The sequence below is a fragment of the Octopus sinensis genome, linkage group LG1 (assembly GCF_006345805.1).
Source record: "Octopus sinensis linkage group LG1, ASM634580v1, whole genome shotgun sequence".
NCBI lineage: Eukaryota > Metazoa > Mollusca > Cephalopoda > Octopoda > Octopodidae > Octopus > Octopus sinensis.
The window spans coordinates 170461732-170487111 of record NC_042997.1 but is presented as its reverse complement, the minus strand read 5'-3'; the positions used below and the strand labels follow the sequence as shown (position 1 = coordinate 170487111).

The following is a 25380-nucleotide window of genomic DNA, read 5'->3' as shown; positions in this document are numbered from 1 at the left end:
TGTATATTCAATTTACAAATGCTTGAACAGTGTTTGGATCCTCTTCTGAGTTCAGTCTGTAAGCAGAACAGTAAAAATATGCAAGACTTTTGTGAATATCAGCATTTAATCAAAGTTCAAAACTTAATAACTGTAATTTAATGGGGCATTGTATATTCAATTTACAAATGCTTGAACAGTGTTTGGATCCTCTTCTGAATTCAGTCTGTAAGCAGAACAGTAAAAATATGCAAGACTTTTGTAAATATCAGCACCTAATCCAAGTTTTATCAAAATTCCAGCAATGGAGTTTTACTTGTTAGTTAGACATTATTTTGCTACTTATTTTACATTTCTCCTATACTGGAGAAATTAAAGAATTTAAAAACGAAAAACATAACTCTGCCACCATAAAGACATTGGCAGAAGCCAATGTCTTTATAGAAACCATAGAAATGTGATTGCCAAAACATAAACCACCAACATCTGACTTACCAAAATGTAAACAAAAACTGAATGCCAAGTCATGAAGCTTTAAAAAGCTTAAAACAATAAAGAAATGTTTAAAAGAAATGGAATATTTATCATTCTTCCTTACTTTATATATTCTGAGTATAGAGCTGGGAACTGACATTTTGGACATGCAGTGAGATTTTCTTTAGTTATATGGCATCCCTGACAAGAGAAAGAAGACAAAAAATCAAAAATTAAATAAGTAGTATAATATAATTTATTTCCTCAACATAGCAAGAGATCAGAAACAAACAAAAACTGCAGTATTTTCTCAAACCTTAAGTTTTCATAGCCTAACTGTAAGGAAAAAATGATTCTCTTACTCTTTTCTCTCTTTTCCTTGTTTCAGTCATTTGACTGCGGCCATGCTGGAGCACCGCCTTTAGTCGAGCAAATCGACCCCGGGACTTATTCTTTGTAAGCCCAGTACTTATTCTATCGTTTTTTTTTTGCTGAACTGCTAAGTGACGGGGACTTAAACATACCAGCATCGGTTGTCAAGCAATGCTAGGGGGACAAACAGACACACAAACATATACACACACACTTATATATATATCCATATATACGACAGGCTTCTTTCAGTTTCCATCTACCAAATCCACTCACAAGGTATTGGTCGGCCCGGGGCTATAGCAGAAGACACTTGCTCAAGATGCCACGCAGTGGGACTGAACCCGGAACCATGTGGTTGGTTAGCAAGCTACTTACCACACAGCCACTCCTGCGCCTATGATTCGTTAATCTTTTTTTAACCATTCTACAACACAAAGCCAAAACTCTTTCACATTACCTGGTTAGTGTTGTGGCGCAAGTAATGTTTTATTTTTATTTATTTATTTTTCTAATATTTGTCTTAGAAAGCGGGAGAATATCCTTCACCAGTTTTCAACTATTCTTTTGCACCCTCAAAGACTAAACAGACTGAATAAGCATCATGAGTTCATTGCGACTGCAATTAATGTTTAGAGGTGGCGAGCTAGCAGAAACGTTAGCACGCCGGGCAAAATTCTTAGCGGTGTTTCATCTGACATTACATTCTGAGTTCAAATTCCGCCAAAGTCGACTTTGCCTTTCATCCTTTCGAGATCGATTAAATAAGTACCAGTTACACACTGGGGTCGATGTAATCGCCTTAATCCCTATGTCTGTCCTTGTTTGTACCCTCTATGTTTAGCCCCCTGTGAGCAATAAAGAAATAAATTAATGTTTAGATTATTCTTGTGGTCAATGTTAACAATTGGAAGGAAAACATCATCAATACCATTCAACATTTGTTTTCCATGCTGGTATTGGTTAGATGGTTTGACACAAACTGATGAGCCAAAAGGCTGCACCAAGTTCCAACGTCTGCTTTGGCATGAGGTCTACATCAGGATACCCTTCCAACCACTTTACAGAGTGTACTGAGTGCATGTTTTCATGGCATCAGAAGTGCTAGAAATCAGATTTCATTTGATGGTTCTATCCATTGATGGGTGTTAGTGATGGTAGGTTAAAAGTAAATGTATTGAGTGCTGGGGTCAGTAGTAAAGAGGAATGTCAACAACAAAAAAAAGAGGAGGAGGTTAACTAGCCATTGAAGGAGCCCCAATGTGATTGCTCAAACTGCTAGAAAAAGCAGTTAAATATCCTTCAAATTATACACAACCATCTTATTAACATATTATTAACTAATATAGTTCTTGATACATTTTGCCTAAATAAAAGATGGAATGATCTTAGATGGTTTGTTTTCTTATCATGGGACTGGGGCTAGTTAACAACTCCAACAGCTCCTTAGTCCTCCATGGTCTCTACAACACTATCAACATAATGCTTCATGTTTGCTACAACAATAGCAACAGTCTCCCATGTTCTCTACTGCAACATCATTACAGTCTTCTACAAAGATAAAACATATCTAAATCTCAACAATTCTACAACCTCATGTTAGCATGGAAAAAAACAACAGAAGAAATAAAACACACACACAGATACAAAAAAAAAACCGGCTGATAACTTACTGTAGCTATACAATAAGGAATGTTCATCTTACAATCAGGACATACTAAAAGGGTTTCTGGAATTGATGACTGACAAAATGGACATGGAGTTAAGAGTTCATCTTCTTCAGATTTGTCTCGTTTCCTAAAAGCAAAAATAGTATGCAACTTGATAAATATTTAAGAGTAAATATTAAAAATAAATAAATGCTACCCAGAGGTAATTTCATTCAGTCATTTTGTTGATATTCATTTTGAGTGTCAGTACATTCCCTCAATGTCTATATGATACATTCACTAGCTGGCTCTATGATGACTAATTGTCATATTTTATACATAAATATGAATGGCAAATCAAATTAATACATTTGTCAATGTTATCTAGTGGTTGTCCTTTGAGATGTGACATCAATCATCCTTTGTTGCTGAAAGAACACTGGTTCACACATACATTCACATACTTCCCTTGTACATGCACATACATACACACATAGTTAAAACACTTGATTTTTCTTTTCAGCATTGAATGTTCACCATCGCACTTCCATTGCACACACACACATGCACACATTCACATACCTCCCTTTTACATACACTCGAACACAGTTGAAACACTCCCACTATCACTTTGCCCACTGCCCCTTCCTTCCTTATTCATCTATCACCCCTTCCTTTCTCATTCATATATTGTGACAGAGAAAAACACAAGAGTATTATTATAGTAGATCTTTCTTCATCTTGCTGGCTGGATAGAGACATGAAATAAGACTGAAACACATTCGTTACTTTCAATATGAGTCATGGCAGATTTTTTCGGTTTGAACGGCAGTTTTTAACATAATTTCTAGGTAACTAAAAAATTTTAAACTTCGTATACTGGTAGAATGTGTTTATAAAACATCATTTTCTCTTGGCTTTCTTGAGAAAATTCTGTAGTTTGTAACATATTTTGTCTTTAATTTCTTGCATTTCGGCAATTTTAACCAACCCTGGCGTCTATTGAGTTAAAAAGCATTATGTGCCGTATACGAAGTTTAAAATTTTTTACTTACCTAGAAATTATGTTAAAAACTGCCGTTCAAACCGAAAAGATCCGTCATGGCTTTAAAGATATGATCTACTCCTAAACTACATTTTCTATATTTTACAAGTTAATCAAAAATTTTCAACTCATTATATGACATATGTAACACCTTGCTATATTTTTTTTAGTTAGTACACACAATGTTCTCCTGAGGTATTTTCCCCTCACCAACATTGTTATTATCACATGAGATTGTTATCATAACAGGGTGTCACCTTAAGAGATTGATATCTTATAAAGATTTTACCATAAAACATTAGCATCATTTACAAACTGTCATTACAATAAACTGGCATGAAATCAGGCTATAATTGTAACACATTGTCACCAATGACAGGCATTCATAACACTGAATTGCCATCACTAACAAGCTGTCTCATTTCTAACATTCTTACCAATAATAAAAGAACCATGTCAGCCAAAATGGTAACCATGGAAGTAAATATTTTAGAACAAAGGTTCTCAACAGGGGCCATTTGGAACTCAAGGTAGGGGGGGCCTTTTGAAGCAAAGGGGCACTAGGGGGCATTAAGAGACTAAGGGTGCTAGAGGGGCACTGGAAGACCCTTGTCTTTGGTAAGCTTAATTTGAAATTAGTAACCATAATTTCACAACTCAGTCAGTTTTAAAAAAACCATGCCTTTTTGTTTCAAATTTTCAAAAACTCAACACTTTTTCTACTTTGATGACACCAAGCAAATTCCTGATACCATGTGTAACTGGTATCATTAAAGTGAAACCCCCAAAACGAAAACAAAAACTAAAAACAGATGAATAGTGACAGGTGATTAAAAGAAAAAAGTAATGAATAGAAATGGAAAGCTAAATGTGTGTGTGTGTGTGTGTGTGTGTGTGTGTGTGTGTGTGTGTGCAAATATTTAAAGACTGGTGGTCAGAATTTTGGATCAAACTGGTTTTTGGGAGTGGCTGATAAGTATGTATTTGTGTATGTGTGTGTGTGTATGTATGGGTATGTTTGTATGTATATGATTGCATGTGTTGCCATTTTGAATTCCTTTCTGTGACTGAACTTAAATTGACCTCTGGCTATTAAAGACCCAACCACACATATACACACATACACACACACACATACACACACACACACACACACACACACACACACACACACACATTTGTTTTAGGTTTTGTACCCATTTGAACTGCAGCTATACACCAGATAACATGGTAAGTCTTATGTTCTGAAATTTATATTTTGAATTTGTTTTAATTATAAAATTACACCCCAGCTAAAAACACATCTTTTGGCTTTACAAAACAGAACCTTTTCTTTCTCTTTCTATATTTTTTGTTAAGTTAGGATTTCTCTGTTTTGGTCAGGATTTTCCAATTTCCTATATTAAGCAATGGACATAAGCATTAAAAAAATTAAATTCATAGAGCTGAACAAAATCAAAAATTAATATTAATCATAATGATGGAGGGAAGTAAACATTCTCCCTTTCCTTAATACTAACAAGAGCATAGTATGAGGGAGATTTGGCTGTTATTTCTAGCAAATTGAACAACCACGCAGAGAGTACCTCATTGGCTCATTTGTTGATGTGTATAAGTAAACAAAAACTAAAAGAAAAACAGACACTAGCAAACACACACACATATATATGGGCAGAATTATGATGTAAGCATGTGCTAAAATCCCTCATAGCTTTCATATTTTTACAAATTTTTACAAAATTTTTTCAATTCTATCTTCTGCATAATGGAATTGATAGGATTATGCAACAACAACAAAAATCCTCCCCGGCAATTTTTTTTTTTTTCTTTTGTAGTTTTAAAATACAGACAGTTCGAATCTACCATTCATTTCTGCTTATAATTTCCAAATAATTTTTTAATACTTTTATGGAAGAAAGTCAATTGATGGTCTTCACATTTTCACATAATCCTGGACTTTATATGTGAAATGCTAGTGACATGCTGCATGTCCATCAGCAATATTAGCAGGCAGACAGCTGTGCAGTGATATGACATATAGTCCAAGTAGACGAGAGCCTTCTTTTTAAGAGGAAAATGAAGTCGGAAGAGTGGTGAAGAAGTTTTGGATACTTGTGATTGTCATAAACAACGGTGTGTCAGTTTTTTTATGTGTATGTGTGTATATAAAGATATAATTAAAACAATACATATACACCCACGTATGTATATATATATATATATATACAACTCTGCTGCTTTCACAGCCAACTTGATGGCCTGTGACAAACATACTGAAAACTCTGCAGAGGGACTGGCCTCAAACCTTCTGCATCCCACCTCAAAGGATCACATCTTGCTTCCCAGCCATTACTTTGGAATAGTCCTACCAACTCAACCTACTTCCCGCTCTTACTCTCATTTGCCATTAACCATCTTCAAAATGATGATGATCATCATCATCGTTTAACATCTGTTTTCCGCGCTAGCATGGGTTGGACAGTTCGACCGGGGTCTGGGGAGCCAGGGGCTGCCCCAGGCTCCAGTCTGATCTGGCAGTGTTTCTACAGCTGGATGCCCTTCCTAACGCCAACCACTCCACGAGTGTAGTGGGTGCTTTTTACGTGCCACCTGCACAGGTGCCAGAGGGGTCTGGCATCGGCCATGATCGGTTGGTGTTTTTTTATGTGCCACCAGCACAGAAGCCAGTCAAGGCGGTGCTGGCATCGGCCACGTTCGAATGGTGCTTTTTATGTGCCACCGGCACAGAAGCCATTCAAGGCAGGCTTGGCATCGGTCACGTTCGGATGGTGCTTTTTATGTGCCACCGGCACAGAAGCCAGTAGAGGCTGCACTGGCAACGGCCACATTCGGATGGTGCTTCCTATGTGTCACCGGCACAGGTATCACAACTACTGTTTCCATTGATATTTGGTTCGATGTTCATGTACATGCACTTGACTCAACAGGTCTCCTCAAGCACAGCGAGATGTTCCGGGATCCCACGATCGGTTGGGGCTTTTTATGTGCCACCGGCACAGAAGCCAGTCGAGGCGGTGCTGGCGTTGGCCACGCTCGGATGGTGCTTTTTATGTGCCACTGGCACAGAAGCCAGTTGGGGCGGTGCTGGCATCAGCCACATTTGGATGGTGCTTTTTATGTGCCACCGGCACAGAAGCCATTCGTGGCGGGGTTGGCATCGGTCACGTTCAGATGGTGCTTTTTATGTGCCACCGGCACAGAAGCCAGTGGAGGCTGCACTGGCAACGGCCACGTTCGGATGGTGTTTTTTATGTGTCACCGGCACAGGTATCACATCTACTGTTTCCATTGATATTTGGTTCGATGTTCATGTGTCACCGGCACAGAAGCCATTCGAGGCGGGGTTGGCATCGGTCACGTTCGGATGGTGCTTTTTATGTGCCACCAGCACAGAAGCCAGAGGAGGCTGCACTCGTTCGGATGGTGCTTTCTATGTGTCACCAGCACAGGTATCACAACTACTGTTTCCATTGATATTTGGTTCAATGTTCATGTACATGCACTTGACTCAACAGGTCTCCTCAAGCACAGCGAGATGTTCCGGGATCCCACGATCGGTTGGTGCTTTTTATGTGCCACCGGCACAGAAGCCAGTCGAGGCGGTGCTGGCGTCGGCCACGCTCGGATGGTGCTCCCCATGTGCCACCGGCACAGAAGCCAGTCAGGGCGGTGCTGGCATCGGCCACGTTTGGATGGTGCTCCCCATGCGCCACCGGCACAGAATGACAAAATTAATTTCCCCACATAGGACATACATAAATACTAAAACAAAACATTTTATGTATAGCCTATTGATTTCAACTGTAACCAGTATTCTCATTGATATTAAGTATTCCCAAACTTATGGCTAGATTTGTACTTATTAGCATACAGTCAATAATTTAGCATATTAACCTTATAACCAATCTGCCTCTTCCAAACCAGAACTGAAATAGCTCATTTAAAACAACCATCTTTCATCTCACTATTATTTTCTGTCTGTCATTTATAGTAAATTGCCTCAAATGAAATCATGTCTGATCACATCATAACTAATTTAATTTAAACTGAATATTGAAAAGAAGATTCCATCAGAAGATTTTGCAACACTCAAATAATTATGAATTCCAGTCAAACAGTAATAATTTAAATTGTTTATGACAAAATGTTAAACAATCTGCATTTGAATTATCAGCGTTAACACTCTGCTCAAAAAGAAAAATACATGAGTATAGATGTAAATATGTGTGAAATAATGTCTGAATTCATGTGTATATTCTTTTATTCTTTTATTTGTTTCAGTCATTTGACTGTGGCCATGCTGGAGCATTGCCTTAAAGGTTTTTTTTTTTAGTCGAAGAACTCAACTCAAGGACTTACTCTTTGTAAGCCTAGTACTTATTCTAGTGGTCTCTTTTGCCAAACCGCTAAGTTACGGGGACATAAACGCACATATCAGTTGTCAACCAATTGTGGACAAACACAGACACACACACACACACACAAATATATATATATATATATGATAGGTTTCTTTCAGTTTCCATCTACCAAATCCATTCACACGGCTTTGGTCAGCCCAAGACTATAGTAGAAGACACTTGCTCAACCATATGATTGGGAACCATATGATTGGGAAGTAAGCTTCTTATCAAACAGCCACGACCATGTGTGCATATATGTAAATGTTATATATGAATAAATACACATATATATGTATAATGTGTGTGTGTGTGTGTGTGTGAATGTATGTATGTATGTATGTATGTATGTTTGCATGCATGTGTGATTTGTAGGAATGTGTAACAGATATACATTTAGGATGTGCTAGGGTTTAAAAAAAGTTAACTTAGTGTAATTAAATTACCAACAAAATATTTCACATGAATCAAATTAAATGATTTTTTTGATGTTGGTTGAATAAGTATTACTCAACCAACATCAAAAATCAGCAATCTACACCAGTATCACATGTCACTTGGGACAGTGAAAGGCTTGTAACAGCAATCCAGGCAAAACAAGAGACAGCAGATATTGAGGAGTCAACTAAGTCAATAAAAGAAACAAGCACTACGTAGCTGCCCAACCAGCTAGAAATAGCAGCCATATCCCCCTCAAATCACATCAAGCCATCAAAAAAAGGAAGTATACACTGGAGAATATTGTTCTAGATACACCATGTCTGGAAAGAACCTACTAGATAATGTAGAGCTAGATACTCTATGTTTGGTAAAAAATGATGAGATGGTCATAGCAGCAACACCTTTAGCCTACTTAATCAGTGTTGATCTACGGCTAAACAATAACTTTAATCACAAAGCTTAAGTAAGGCTCACAAAGGAGTACATCTGGGATGGTGCTGCTTTTTTTTTCCCAACCTTTTCAAGCCTAACCAGGCTCATGGGCCACGGTTTCCGTGGTATATGCACCCCCATACCACCACCAGCTGGACGGGACACCAGTCCATCACAGCGTTACTCAAGAAACAGAAAGAGAAAGCGAGAGAAAGTTGTGGCAAAAGGGTACAACAGGGGTCACCACCACCCCCTGTCAGAGCCTCGTGGAGCTTTAGATGTTTTCACTCAATAAACACACACAACGCCCGGTCTGGGAATCAAAACCACGATCCTCCAACCATGAGTCCACTACCCTAACCACTGGGACATTGTGCCTCCACGATGGTGCTACTGCTGTACCTAAAAACATCCTAGACTGCATTCAGGAAAACCCTACCCAACCGGTTAACATAAAATCAGTCATAAAACCACCCTCTGACCCATAGATATGCTGTCTCCTGTCTCTCTCTCTCTGCCTTTCCAAGAGAAACTATAATGACCTCTGCTCTTCAGAGCTGGCGGATATCCTGCTACCTTCAATCAGACATTCCTGTCTCTACTTGACCTCCCTTCTTTCATTACTCCTTGCACCGACCCCTGCCCCAAGACCTTGTGTTAAAGAATACACTCAGCTCTTCTTCCCCAGAATGCAGCAAGCTGGTAGAAGTGTTAGCACACCAGGCAAAATTCTTAGCGGTATTTCGTCTGCCATTACGTTCTGAGTTCAAATTCCGCCGAGGTCGACTTTGCTTTTCATCCTTTCTGGGTAGATAAATTAAGTACCAGTTATGCACTGGAGTCAATGTAATCGACTTAATCCCTTTGTCTGTCCTTGTTTGTCCCCTCTATGTTTAGCCCCTTGTGGGCAATAAAGAAATAAGAATGCCAAGCTTCTGAAATTCCTTTCTTGCTGATATCTCTCCCACTGGTCGGCTTGCAATTGTGACCAACTTCATACAAGGTGAGATAATCTCAAGAATCAAACATTCTCCAAAACTGATATGCCATTAAGGAAAAGATAATCCAGTTACTTTGAGTAAGACAATAACTGCTGGTATGTGTTTCTGCCTCAGTAGGCATCATCGGAACTGCAGTTGTTCGACCTTTTCTCCAGAAGACACAGGAGTCTTATAAGAATAGGATAAACAAAAATATGCTTCATTTGAGCCGTTGCTCTTTATGCTAAGATCAACTTGCTTTTTTGTTCCTTTTGAGATGGATACAATAAGCACCAGGCAAAAGTACAGAGATAAATGTTACAAATCAACAAAAACCCTTGAAGGTGGTATCCTGGGATAGTTGCAGTCCTATGTCTGAAACAAGTAAATATCAAAAACAAAGAAACCTCAGTTCCTTACCGTACAATGCCTTCAATTTTCTTCTTCAATTTTGGATCAATATCTCTTTGGTATTCATCTCTGAGCAGCATAGCAGCATAACTAAAGGAGGAATTACGTAATCCAGCTCGATGGCACTGAATTACAGTGGTGGTGAGAATGGGTATAATATCTGAAATTGGAAATGGGAAAAATACATTTTAATAATTGCTTCTTATTTAAGCATAAGGCCACCAATTTTGTAGGGAAGCAGCCAGTTTATGGCCTCAACCGTTGTGCTTGATTCATACTTTATTTTATCAACTCCCAAAAGAATGAAAAGCTAAGTTGACCTTGGTGGAATATGAACTCAGGATTTTAATCACATTAACTAAAATGCCACTAAGTATCTTGTTCAATGCTTTAGCAATTCTACCAACCAGCATATCAATTAAGACAACTACTTTGGTGATAGCAGTATTTTTGTCATCATCACAGCAGAAACAACAACAGCAACAGCACCAGCAACAACATGGAGGCCCAATGGTTAGGGTAGTGGACTCGCAGTCGGAGGATCGCGGTTTCAATTCCTAGATCGGGCATTGTTGTGTGTTTATTGAGCGAAAACTCCTAAAGCTCCATGAGGTTCCAGCAGGGGGTGGTGGTGACCCCTGTTGTACTCTTTCGCTCCAACTTTCTCTCACTCTTTCTTCCTGTTTCTTGTCCCCGACTTCCTACGCAACCGCTGAGCCTGGATGCACATTCATCCATCCATCGATGCTCTCAGTGTCGGGGGTTGACCTGCTACCTCTTCTGCAGGTCTTACAAAGGACCACGTTTCGGACTTCTTCCATCTTGCGAGCTCTGGGACGAAGACCGTTCGCTCAACAGCAACAGCAACCAGCAACAACAACAACAACAGCTGCCACAACTGTGTGTATATTCCATACAGATCATCAGTACTATCTCAGTCTTTTATCATCTCAACGATGATACACACATCTTCCATGGGTACTCTCGATCAATTACACACCACATTCATAGCTCACCATTCAACGTTCACTCACGTCACATGTCTAGTCACATCACACATCCAATAATTATCATTCCTTTACTCATTAACAGCTGATTAATTCCAAACCTCTATTCAGCTCTAACCTTAACTGATTTCCTGGTTAAAATCATACATTCAATGGATCAGAAAGTCACAAAATTTGTAAAGATAGGGTATATCAATTGATTTTAAACTCCACCCCCCACAAATACCATATATAACCAGTACTTATTTTATCAGCCCCAGTGAGATAAAAAAACAAAGCTGACTCTGGAGGAATATGAACTTAGTATATTACAAAGCAGGCCTTCCAATGGACACCCCAAGGGAGACAGAACTGTGACAGACCAAGAACAACATGGAGAAGGTCTACAAAAACTAAAGCACTAGCAGGTAGTTACATCTGGTGACAAGTGCAATCCTTTGCCAAAGACTGAAACATGGAGATCTCTTGTTGGTCCCCTATGCTCCATCTGGAGTCAAAGGAATTAAGAAGAAATTAGAATAGCGCTCTACTATTTCTGCCATTCCACTGTTTTTAGCAACATTAATAATGATTTCCGATTTAGGTACAAGACCACCAATTTTGATGGGAGAGGTGGCAGGTGTAGTCAACACCATTGATTCCAGTATTTGACTAGTACTTTATTTTATTGACCTTGGAGGGATGAAAGGCAAACTGTACCTCTGTAGAACTTGAACTCAGATTGTAAAGAGCTGGAAGAAATTCCACAAAGCATTCTTATCAACAGTCTAACAATTCTAACAATCTACTGCCCTCTACAAAAGTAGAAATACACCAATCATAATAATGGTGAAACAGTGATGGAGCTTCTACATGGTCACTCAACATGCTAGATGTAGTAGCCAAATTTCCTTTAAATCACACTCTAGTATCATAGAAAAGAGAACAATACAATGGATAATGTAGTCTTGAAGAAAAGACAAGATAATCACACCTGGAACCTTTTGACTGACTATAGGACTGCTCAATCACGGATAGCATGGAATAAACAACAGCAGCAACATCAACAAATTCTAAAATTGGAACAAGATTAGAAATTTCAAGTAGAGATATCCAGTCAATTGAATCAACCTCAATACATAACTGATACCTAGAAAAAAACTCAATGCAAGTACTCAACCACCAAGAAATGGCAACCAAATGTTCTCCAAATTACATGCTAATTTCTTACACAGGGAAGGGCACAATGGATAATATAATTCCAGATATCTCTGAAACAAGTGAAAGAGTCATAAATGGCATTCAATGACGGGGTTTGCTTGATTGGAGCTGACACAGACCTAAACAACAAGACCAGCTGGTCATTTTAATAACTAGAGACAAGAGAGTAGGGTCAACTACAGTGAAATTTGAAATCAAAATCTAGAGAGATGAAACTAACAATTGTAATGTATTTAGCTAAGCATGGTAACCAACAGCAGATTGAATGACTCTTCTATGAACAGTCATTCAATCTGCTAGTAATAGCAGAGAAATATCCTTCAAACCACATTGCCATCTTTCCATCCATCACTTTTCACTGCCCACTACTCCTGGAAGTGTTTTGTGATAGAGTCCTTAGGCACCCTCTCTGTAGGGTCCTATCAGAAACAACTATTATTAACTTTTCCTGCTAGATTCCAACTGAGACTATCAATATTATCCAACCATCTCTGTCTCTTGCCAATTAGATCAGCTTTAAAAAATCTGCCTAACAATCCTTTCCTGAGGCATTCTAACCACATCTTAAGAGAAAATCACATTGGTTAATAATGTTTAGAAAAAAGGATAGGATAATCATGGTTTCAATTCCATTGATTAGAAGTCTACACATTTAAGTGACCTGTGATAATATAACAATTATGAATATTCTGATGTCCTTCCATGGAATGTCAACAGTCTATTGGGGCAATACAAATATCTGCTTTCCATTGCGTTAAGAAGACAAAAGACACGTCTCTTCCAGGATAGAATACCAGTTTATTACCAATAAATAAGTTTGTGTTCAGATTAAGAAATAATTACGAGGTGAAACAGATAGAAATAGATAAGACAGTGTTGACATGTTTATTAAAAGAAAATTCTAAAGCTAATAGAAATAATTATATGATGAGGCAGAGAGGTAGATAAATAGAAAGAGAGACAGACAGATATGTTAGTATTAACATATTTAAAGGGAGAAGAACTAACTGGAAATAATTATGTCACAAGATAGAGAAGTAGACAGATGGATAAGTTTATATTAACATATTTAAATATAGAAAACATTACAGCTTTAACGGGAAATAACTACACTGTGGGATAGAGATATAAATAGATAAACAGATAGACAAGTAATGCATTTAATGCAAAAGAGAATTAAAGAGCTAATTAGGATTATTGATATGGTGAGATAAATAGATTGACAGAGAGACAGATGGATAAGGTAGAATTAACAAATATAACAAAGGCAGTATTAATGAGCTAACTAGAAATATTTATGCTATGAAACAAACAGAGAGACAGATGTATAATTATGTTACCATATTTGAGGGAGCATTATAAAACAAACTAGAAATAACTACACTATGAAGGAAAAACAATATTAGTCAATAACTGATATTGTTATCATTTTTCCAGCAAGAACAAGAGACATCTCCAGATATGTTTTGCTCTTATTATGACCTCATCAGCAAAAAATAGTATTCACAGTACTTGCCAAAGTACATTTAATGGTGTAATACAATAAATGTACATTTATTGGTGTAATACAATAGAAATGATTACAGAGTGTCTTCTACTACACACCTGAGTGAAATTTTGTAGCTGCTGCTGGAAACTATGCAGGAATTTGTTATATATATAAGTTATGTGTGTAAGTCTTTGTCCATATCAGTGTTTACATCTATACCAGTTGAAAACTGGTGCTGTTTATATGTCCTGTAGTCAACAAACAGAGATTGATAAAGTAAGTACCAGATTTAAGTTATGGAGTTGATATGATTGACTAAACCCTCGAAGTTGATGCCCTAGCATGGGCACTGTCCAATGACTGAAACCGGTAAAAGAAAAATATGTGCACACCTTTACACAAATATTTCATCATCATCATCATCATCGTTTAACGTTCGCTTTCCATGCTAGCATGGGTTGGACAGTTCAACTGGGGTCTGGGAAGCCCAAAGGCTGCACCAGGCCAGTCAGATCTGACAGTGTTTCTACAGCTGGATGCCCTTCCTAACGCCAACCACTCCATTTTATATATACAAAATTAAGTTACAACATATTTTTGTGTAAGTTTACTTATTAACAGAAATTCTGAAGAACCAAGATTGCATTGAAATGATACCAGATTATAACTTACGTGAAGGGAACTTGCTGATATTATTGGCAACACGCACCAGTAACCTTGCAGCTCTTACAGTTTCCTTTAATTTAATACACATCTGAAAGAGAAAAAAAATCTCTAAAATGGGTGTAGAATTTAGAATAGGAAGTTAGAAAAAGATGCTTTGAACATTCTTTTCCTCTCTTTCCTCACTTTCTACCAATAAAAGTTTCTGAAAATATCTATAGCTACAGGTGTCCTTTTCTGTGTGTCAGTGTGTCACACAAATGGCTATATACATTACAAATTCAGGACAAGCAAGCCTATTCTGATACAAGTAAAGATTTTAACAAAAGCTATGGTATGCAAACTTTCTTACTTTGGATTATACCTAGACTCACCTGGTTCAACAGCTGTGAGGTTAAGGTGATAATACCACTGGAAAGTGCAGGTGACTGCATAATACTTTTTTTTTTTTCTAAGTCTGGCACTTATTCTATCGCTCTCTTTTTGCCAAATTTCTAAGTTACAGACACGTAAACACACCAACACCAGTTGATAGGCATAGGCATGGCTGAGTGGTAAGAAGCTTGCTTTCCAACCACATGTTTCCAGGTTCAATTCCCACTGTGACATCTGGGGCAAATATCTTTTACTATAGTCTGGTTTCTTTCAGTTTTCATCTACCAAACCAATTCACAATGCTTTGGTCGGCCTGAGACTATAGTAAAAGATACTTGCCCCAGATGTCACAGTGGGAGTTGAACCTGGAAACATGTGGTTGGAAAGCAAGCTTCTTACCACTCAGCCATGCCTATGCCTATCTTTTCTATTTTTTTTCTCCAGGCATTATGCATCCTAGACTACATTATCCAGTGTGTTCATTTTGTTTTTTTTTACAAGAAGGTAGTGTAACTTGAGGAAGATTCAGCTGGTATAACAGCAGCAGCAGTAACTGCACCACCATCACTATCTATTGTTAGTATGTCCCTCATCATTATTCATAACATTTCATTCACCACTAAATGGGATGTCAGTCTATCATTGGATTAACCTCCCAGCAATTGCTGGAACTCATTTACAGTTGAGTGGACTGAAGCAACATGAAATGAAGTGTTTTGCTCAAGAACACAATACACCATCCAGTTCAGGAATTGAAACCCTGATCTTGCAACCATGAGTATAACACCCTAATCACTAGGCCATATCTCTTCACAGACATCTTACCTTCACTAATAAATAACTGTGTAATATCATCAAATTGGTGGACATTTCAGCAGGTATCTTCATCTTGTTTTCTTTTAATTCTTGATACATTGCAAACAATACATCATGGGCATGACGGTAATTACCTAGGGTAACAGAAAAATAAAGACTCAATGATAACATATAAACATTTTTTCACAAGTCAAAAACAGGAGAACAGTGTACTCAGTGACTTAGATAGACAGTGCTACTAATACACACACAAACACATCACACTTTCCCAAAGAAAAAAACTATCTAATTGATTATCTTATCTTTACTCAACAGTATAATGTCTTCCAGCTTACCAACAGGGTATCCCACCTCTGTCACTTTTGCCTTTACTACAACAGTACAAACCCCTTTGAAGTAGTAAGATGTGTATAGTCCATGTCACTCCCAGTCTTCCTCTCAGCATTCCTACTTCTCTAGGTAGCCCTCTGAAAATACCTCTCTTTGTCTACACTTTCAAAATGAAGAGATATTTTCATTTCAAAAACGAACAATCTTATTTAACATCAAAATTACTATTCAACTTTCCAGTTCCTTGCCGAATGACAAAATTCAACAAATGACCTCTCCTCAACCAAGAGGATTCTATACATAACATAACTACAGATAAGGTCACCACATCAGCTTCCAACTCCATCCTGCACACACATGCAACAAAAGCCTTTCAAATCTCTACACAAATCCACCAACTTTCTTCCATGTAATTATAATCAACAACTGTGATATTGAGTCTGAGTGAGTTTTAAATAGGATAGTAGATAAGTATTAGGTTGTCAAGAAAGTTCTTGCGGAATTTTAAATTTTGGTTTTAAATTATGTATTTTCAAATTAATTTTCATTAATTTTTGAATAATTAGGCCCTTTTTTCCGGAATGTTAAATACAACATGGACAAAAAGCAAATTCGCACAATTTTCTTATTCCAGTTCAAGCTAGGCCAAAAAGCTGCTGAAACAGCTCGTGATATCAATGATGCATTTAGCCCAGGAAACCACTAATGAATGTACAGCACAATGGTGGTTCAAGAAATTTCGTAGCGGTGATGAGAGTCTTGAAGATGATAAGCGTAGTGGTCGGCCATTGGATGTTGACAACGATCAACTAAGAGCCTTAGTCGAAGCCAATCCACGCACAACTGTTTGAGAGCTTGCTTCTGAATTAGACGTAATGTATACGACAATTTCCAACCACTTGAAAGAGATTGGAAAAAGAAAAATACTTGAGAAATTGGTACCGCATGAATTGAACGACAACCAAAAAAGACGCTGTTTTGAAGTGTCATCTTCCCTTCTTTTACGCAACAAGAATGACCCGTTTCTCGACTGAATTGTGACTTGTGATGAAAAGTGGATTCTTTACGACAACCAGCAATGCTCAGTGATTGGATGCCAACGAAGCTCCACGACACATCCTGAAGCCAAAGTTGCACCAAAAGAAGGTTGTGGTGACTGTTGTTGGTCTGCGGCCAGTCTCATCCATCACAGCTTTTTGGGTCTAGGCGAAACCATTATGGCGGAGAAGTACTGACAGCAAATGGATGAAATGCATAAGAAACACCAACAACAACAGCCAGCATTGGTCAATAGAAAACAACCAATTCTTCTCCACAACAATGCTTGGCCACATGTTGCACAACTGATCCTGCAGAAGTTGAACGAACTGGGCTACGAAACTCTGCTTCATCCGCCATACTCATCAGACCTCTCACCTACCAACTACCACTTTTTCAAGTATCTCGACGACTTCCTGCATGAGAAATGCTTCAAAAACCAAGACAATGCCAAACACACCTTCAACGACTTCATCGCCACCAGAACGCAGGATTTTTACACTACTGGCATAAATAAACTTGTTTCGCGTTGGCAAAAGTGTGTTGATTCTGATGGTGTTTATTTCGATTAATAAAGTTTTGTTTGAGCCGAGACATGTGCATCTGAATTTAAAGATTAAAAACCGCAAGAACTTTCTTGACAACCTAATAGGTTTGGCTAAGTACATTTAAGGTAAGTATCATATTTATTCATGCATAAGTTACACTTGCATATAAATCACACCCCTAATTTAGTGTTAAATCTTGGTACAAAATTTTTCCTCTTCATAGTTTTGGCTTTTCCCTGTGTATAAGTCACACACTGGATTTTCCATCAAAGATTAAGTATAAAATAAAGCAACTTATGCATGAGAAAATACAGAAGATAGGATTCAATGAGTTGGTAGTAACAGAAAGATAGAAACAAACCACTGTTCTGTTCTTCCTTGGATATGATAATTGCGATACTTGCAGCCTCCTTGTATTGACTCAGTGCCATGTGTAAACGAAACAGATATTTAGCATCCTAGAATAAATACAATAACATTGATAGAGAGAAGAGCTATAAACTTTTTTATTGATATTCAGCAGTTAATAATATTTCTGTAGGCTTCACATAATTACAAGCTTAACATTATGGCCATAGGCAATGCATGACTTCTGAAACCACCTGAAAGCTTCAATATCCTCTCTTCAACACCTAACATTCAATGTTTAAGCAAGCAAATGTGGCCTTGCAACAAGCTAGGAATAGCATTGTAATCTCTCACAAATCCTATCCTATTGTCTCATCATTGCAAAACGAAAAAGGAAAAAATAGAAAAAGACACATTCAACATGTAGTACTACATATATCTAAAAAAACAAAACAAGACGAAGGGGCCATGGATAGATTGCTGACTTGGAGCTAAAAGACAACAGAGTTTAAACAGAAAAATGAAAGAGCTTTTATGTAGTCATGTGCCCTCTTCAACATAACAATGAGTTTCTTTCAAATATCAAATTAATCCAATGATCATAGCTAATAAAAGACAAACTGTGTGCCAGTTAAGTTCAATGGTTACATCTGAGGTTTCAGAAATCAGGAGGTAAACTTGGCTCTTTTGAAGACTGTCTTTTTTCTCAGAAAATTATATAAACTTTTATTTTTCCCTGTTCCATATGACGAGTCTCCTTAAGCACAGGCATGGTTGTGTGGTTAAGAAGCTAACTTTGCAACCATGGGGTTTCAGGTTCAGTTCCACTTTACAACACTTTGGGTAAGTGTCTTCTATGATAGACCTTGGCTGACCAAATTGTGAATGAATTTAGTAGACAGAAACTGTGAAACAGTCCACCATATGTATGCATATATGTGTGCACATGTATGCGTGTGTGTATGTTTTGTTTGTTCCAGTTCCCCTGCTGGACAGCTGGTGTTAGTTTGTTTACATCCCTGACTTATTGGTTCAGCAAAAGAGACCAATCGAATAAGTACCAGGCTTTAAAAAAAGGAAGAAGTACTGGGCTCGATTTGCTCAACTAAAAGACAGTGCCCCAGCATGACCACAGTCCAATAAGTGAAACAAATAAAAAAAGGTGAAAATATACATACAGTTTGCCTAGAAACTGAGGTTTTAAGTTAGCTATATTACAGATAACACTCTAGTTATATACGATAAATGTGTACCAAATGAGGAAATAGAAGAGTGAACTGACCTTTGGTAAGCCATCTGTATCACCAAGTAGGTAATTAGATAATTGTTTGGTTAGTTCAATATCATTTGCTTCTTTCACAGTCTTGATGGCTAAATCAATTGCCTCTCGGTCCTCACCTTTACACATTAACAGATGACGCAATGCCTAAAATGAAAAATGTTTATTATTAATATATATTTAAATTGATAAAGGTAAATTTCTAATGAACTTTTACTATTTTATATATAAATGTACCTGAGTAATATATATATATATATATATATATATACACATTACATCACTGATTATGATGCAACAATAAAATCTGAAAATGTTTTCGCCTTCAGTTCTGGCGTCTTCAAAATTTGCAATGCAAATATTGATCTCAGGTTGGAGTTTGACCAAAGATTGAAATATGAAAAACAAATAGACTTTCAATTGAACACACATGGTAGCACATACATACATGTGCATACACACATATTTACACACACACACACACATACATACATACATTGGATACTGAAACATTGAAAGTAACTGGAAATATCTCGTGCTGAAAAAGTTTGAATAACATTGTTAGAGATTTAAAATAAAAAAAAACTAACCTGATCATAATGTTGACTTAGAAGAAAGAACTTGCCAGCCCATAAATGGTTCTGTTCTCCAGCAAAATAAACAGCAACATTATGATAGATCTCTGGAGAAGCATCATTACCTAGAAACAAAAAATATTATGTTCAGACTTTTGACAGTGATATTAACATTGTTGTTATAAATAATAACAATGAAATTATTGTATACAGTGCTTAGGTGCACCACAACTTGTCAAAAGTGCGTATAAAGCATATGCAGTAATATACAAATGTCTGGAAAATGAACAGTGTATGAGTCAAATACATGATTGCGTGTGTATGGAGGGGAGAAAATCAGGTGTACTGTTGGTGAATCTCAGGAAGCATGGAAGTTTTGAAGGATGCAGTGCTCCAACAACTAACAACTGATGCCGACAGTTTGTTCCATACTTCAGCAACTCTTAGCGTGAAAAAATGTTTCCGAAAGTCATGGGAGTTGTGCTGTTTTTTGACTTTGTAAACATGTCCACGGGTGTTAGACAGGTGGAGTTTGAAAAGGTGCTCAGAGTTATTGTTTGTAAGATGGTTAATAATTTTATGGGTGTCTGCCAAGTCAGCTGCCAGACGTCGAAGTTTCAATGTATCCATGCCCAGGGAAGTAAGGCGTTCAGAATATGGCAAATGCCTGATGGAGGGTATTCTCTTGGTTGCACAATGCTGAATGGCTTCCAGATGTCCTGCATTATAACGACATATTTCATCTTCTCTGCAGGACTGGCCCGAACAGCGTACCTTGCTGACTGACATTACTGACTGTGTCAGTCCACTCTTTATTAGTAGTGGACCAGCCCACTTCTCACCTGGGGACGTCTGCCACAACATATATTATCCCAAGTGATCCATAATTGAGAAAAATTATGATCAAACATATCCTCCCCACCTCCACAACCATCCCATATTTTATTCTTGGAGGCTTAATCTCTGCAAAATTGAACTACAGTCTACCTGTCTAGGAAAAGCAGTAACTCAAAATAAGAACTGATACAGGGTAGAAATTATTCTTTCATCTGGTTGCAAACAACCACTCTAGTGCTAGGGGCATGATAAAATGCACCTAATTCATAGTGTAAAAACCATTAAATTAAAAAAAAATTGGCAAGTTATCTCTCTTTTACTCTTTTACTTGTTTCAGTCATTTTGACTGTGGCCATGCTGGAGCACCGCCTTTAGTCAAGCAAATCGACCCCAGGACTTATTCTTTGTAAGCCTAGTACTTATTCTATCGGTCTCTTTTGCCGAACTGCTAAGTTACGGGAATGTAAACACACCAGCATTGGTTGTCAAGCGATGTTGGGGGAACAAACGGATGGATGGAAGCACTCCGTCGGTTACGACGATGAGGGTTCCGGTTGATCCGAATCAACGGAACAGCCTGCTCGTGAAATTAACGTGTAAGTGGCTGAGCACTCCGCAGACACGTGTACCCTTAATGTAGTTCTCGGGGATATTCAGCGTGACACAGAGAATGACAAGGCCGGCCCTTTGCAATACAGGTACAACAGAAACAGGAAGTAAGAGTGAGAGAAAGTTGTGGTGAAAGAGTACAGCAGGGATCACCACCATCCCCTGCCGGAGCCTCGTGGAGCTTTAAGGTGTTTTCGCTCAATAAACACTCACAACGCCCGGTCTGGGAATCGAAACCGCGATCCTACGACCGCGAGTCCGCTGCCCTAACCACTGGGCCATTGCGCCTCCACTGGGGGAACAAACACAGACACACAAACGTATACATACACATACATACATATATATATATATATATATATATACACACACACACACATATATATGACAGGCTTCTTTCAGGTTCCGTCTACCAAATCCACTCACAAGGCTTTGGTCTGCCCGAGACTATGGTAGAAGACATTTGCCCAAGGTGCCACGCAGTGGGACTGAACTCGGAACCATGCGGTTCGTAAACAAGCTACTTACCACACAGCCACTCCTATGCCTGTTGCTGTTTGTGCTGAATGACATCTCATACCAGCATGAAAATGGACATTAAATGACAGCAACAGTGAAAATGGTAACAGCATATCTAGGACTACTTTATCAAATGTATTATTTGTCTTTAAATTCGGAAATGACAGTAGTCAAGCAATTGTTTCTGACAGGTCCAGTGACCACACAGATTCCTTCATTGGCTTGTGCGTGTTGTTGTTACTTAACCTAAGATGCCGTGATCATGCAGATCTACTGACAAAGGAGTTCCACATATGACCATCCCATCTATTTACAGACAATAGTGTATCTAAAACTAAACTGTCCAATATGAATGTCCTTTTCTAATTTAGTAGAGTGTGAATTAAGGGAGAGATAGCTTTTAATTTTAGCAGATTGGGTGATTGCATAAAAACTATCTCATTAACTTGTCAAGTTGCCTTTCCAACTCCTTTTGTGATGATTTACATCTATTTTTCTATGATAGCAAAACAGATGGTTGTTATCAAAATTCAAGCTTCTTTTTTTATTAGTTTGTTCAAAATTATAAAACAATACTTCTTGCTATTTAAAAATAGAAATGGAAGAAAAATAACAATACCTCAATTCAAAGAAAGGTCATAAAATTATTTAACTTACCAATAATCCTGGCATAGATTTCCATAGCATCATGCATCTGAGCAATTTGGAAAGCTTCATCATTACACCCAGACACAACCAAAAACTCAATGGCTGTGTTAAAGTCATCCAACTTCTGAAAGAATCTATTTTTGAAAAAAATATTTCTTAGTGTCAGCTAAGAGAATGATCTAGAACAAATACAGAACCTGCACAGAGAGAAAAACAGAGAGAAAAAAAAAAACAAAAAGAGAAAAACTTACTGAGAAACCATTTTAGCACCTTCTACTGATTTTGTTTCTTTGACAATCTGAGCAGCAGCTTCAGGATTCTGTAGGAATTCCAGATAGATTCTGCAAAATAATGGGTAACAAAAAAGTTTAAATGGAAACATGGTTCAGCTGTGTAAGTATTTTCAGAAACAAAACACGGCTGACCTAGTCCAATACTTCATGCTTTAATTTCATTTCTTAGGCCAGGGACATCACATTGACAAGAAAATTTTACTTTGATCAGTAAAATTTGTACCATTGTCAGTGACAGTTTTGTGATAAATGCACAAATATTCTCAAGAGACACTTAACTTAGATTGCGCTTACTTCCTATTTCTATTTCATGAAGTTGAAATGAAATCTAAATCTTTCCCCTGGATAGGATGTGCCATACTTGAAGGCATAAAAAACATACTTTTCTCCAAAATAAACATCTCAAAAAGTCATCCCAGGTCCTGTATACATAATTGGACCTCCCATAAACTGATTTTGTCCCTGATGCTCACTACTATAGGCTAAGTTTAATCCAGACAGCCTCTTCTGCATATCCTGACTTCATAATAATAATAATATTTACTTAAGCATTAAATCAGAGAGCAGACAGAATCATTAGCATGCCAGGCAAAATGCTTAGCAGCATTTCATCAATCTTTACATTCTGAGTTGAAATTCCACTGAGGTCAACTTTGTGTTTCATTCTTTCAGTGGTTGATGTCATCAACTTACCCCTTCTCCTGAAATTACTGGCTTTGTCCCAAAATTTGAAACCGATATTTACTTAAAACTTATTAATACCTGTACTGTAATGCTTTGTTATGTACTGCCAGATTGCTTTAAATATTACCTGCTTTAATGCACTAAAATTTTTATTTCCGGGCGCAGGGGTGGCTGTGCGGTAAGTGGCTTGCTTACCAACCACATGGTTCTGGGTTCATTCCCACTGTGTGGCACCTTGGGCAAGTCTCTTCTACTATAGCCTCGGGCCGACCAAAGCCTTGTGAGTGGATTTGGTAGACGGAAAACTGAAAGAAGCCCGTCATATATATGTTTGTATATATATATATATATATATATATATATATATATATGTGTGTGTGTGTATGTATGTATGCTTGTGTGTCTGTGTTTATCCCCTCCAACATTGCTTGACAACCGATGGTGGTGTGTTTACGTCTCCGTAACTTAGCGGTTCAGCAAAAGAGACCGATAGAATAAGTACTAGGCTTCCAAAGAATAAGTCCTGTGGTCAATTTGCTCGACTAAGGCGGTGCTCCAGCATGGCCACAGTCAAATGACTGAAACAAGTAAAAGAGATAAAAGAGAAAAGAGAATATATGTTGTTGAAACTGGGATGCATCAAACATGTCCATGCATCTTTTATGCCATCAAATACTATAAACCATTGGCGATATGCTGTGCTTGAGAAGATTCGTCAAGCCAATTGAAATCGTAGTCATGGCAATTGCCAGTCTCATGTGAATGGTACCTGTGATATCATAATTGTGGTTGTTGCCAGTAGCATGATCTTCGAATGTCAGGCCTCACAGAGGCAATGACAAGCGACTGAGACCTTTCACGATATGCTATGCTTAAGAAGGCTCATCAAGCCAAGTGAAATTGTAGTCATGGATGTTGCCCGTATCATGTGAATGGCACCCATGAAACCATAATCATGGTCATTGCCAGTAGTGTGATCTTTGAATATAAGGTCTCACAGAGGCAATGACAAGCGATTGAGACCTTTTGCAATATGCTGTGCTTGAGAAGGCTCGTCAGGCCAAGTGAAATTGTAATCATGGCTGTAGCCAGCGTCATGTAAATGGCACCCATGAAATCATAGTCATGGCCAGTGGCACATAAAAAGCACCCATTACACCCAGAGAGGTTGGCATTAGGAAGGGCATCCAGCCATAGAAACCATGCCAAATCAGACTGGAACCTGGTGCAGCCCTCTGGCTTACCAGTTCTAATCAAATAGTCTAACCCATGCCAGCATGAAAAGTAGATGTTAAATGATGATGATGAGGATGAGGATTTTTAGAGGATCTGTTAGCTATTCCCAACAATTTAGTGAACTGAAGTATTTTAAATTATGTGTCTTACATATGACTGCAATAGATTTGAACACACTACCTATAAGTTGAAAGCCTAATACCTCATCCACTCAGCCACTTTGTTCCTGCTTTATAAGATTGTAATTAATATGTTACCTTGCTCTTGTGATACTGCATTCACTCATATCTAAGAAACAGGTCGTTGACTTCTCTAAGATCAGTCATATGACACTGTAATTGATCAGTTGATTGATAGTTACATTAACTGAGTATTCTGATAACTCTACGAGAAAGAGAGAGAAAAGTTGTCAAAAGTTAAAATCAAACAAAATGTCCTACTCAAATGATTGTTATTCTAATGAACATGAAATAACACTACAGTTACATGGATGACAAAAATCCACGATGACAAAACATGAAACACAAACTTAAACATATACCAACCATACAAGCCAATGAGGAAACCCCTACATGGTTGCTTGACCTGCCAGAAATAGAAGCTATATTTCTCCCATATACACTTTAACCCTTTCATTACTGTATTTCTGTTGAGAAGCTCTGTGTATCTTCCAATTACTTTA

The 25380-nt window shown here is 37.8% G+C and overlaps 1 protein-coding gene across 1 annotated transcript in view; it reads right to left on the bottom strand.

The window, feature by feature from the left end:
• Positions 1-25380, bottom strand: part of LOC115229308 (WD repeat-containing protein 19-like) — a 148124-nt gene that overhangs the window by 7227 nt on the left and 115517 nt on the right. Inside the window, exons 26-35 of the mRNA XM_036506983.1 lie at positions 22737-22826; positions 22495-22619; positions 19888-19997; positions 19301-19444; positions 18032-18128; positions 15764-15888; positions 14573-14654; positions 10214-10364; positions 2499-2622; positions 578-654 (exon numbers count right to left, since the gene is read on the bottom strand). Of these exons, the coding sequence (XP_036362876.1) occupies positions 578-654; positions 2499-2622; positions 10214-10364; positions 14573-14654; positions 15764-15888; positions 18032-18128; positions 19301-19444; positions 19888-19997; positions 22495-22619; positions 22737-22826 (1125 nt within the window). The remainder of the gene's footprint in view (positions 1-577; positions 655-2498; positions 2623-10213; positions 10365-14572; positions 14655-15763; positions 15889-18031; positions 18129-19300; positions 19445-19887; positions 19998-22494; positions 22620-22736; positions 22827-25380) is intronic.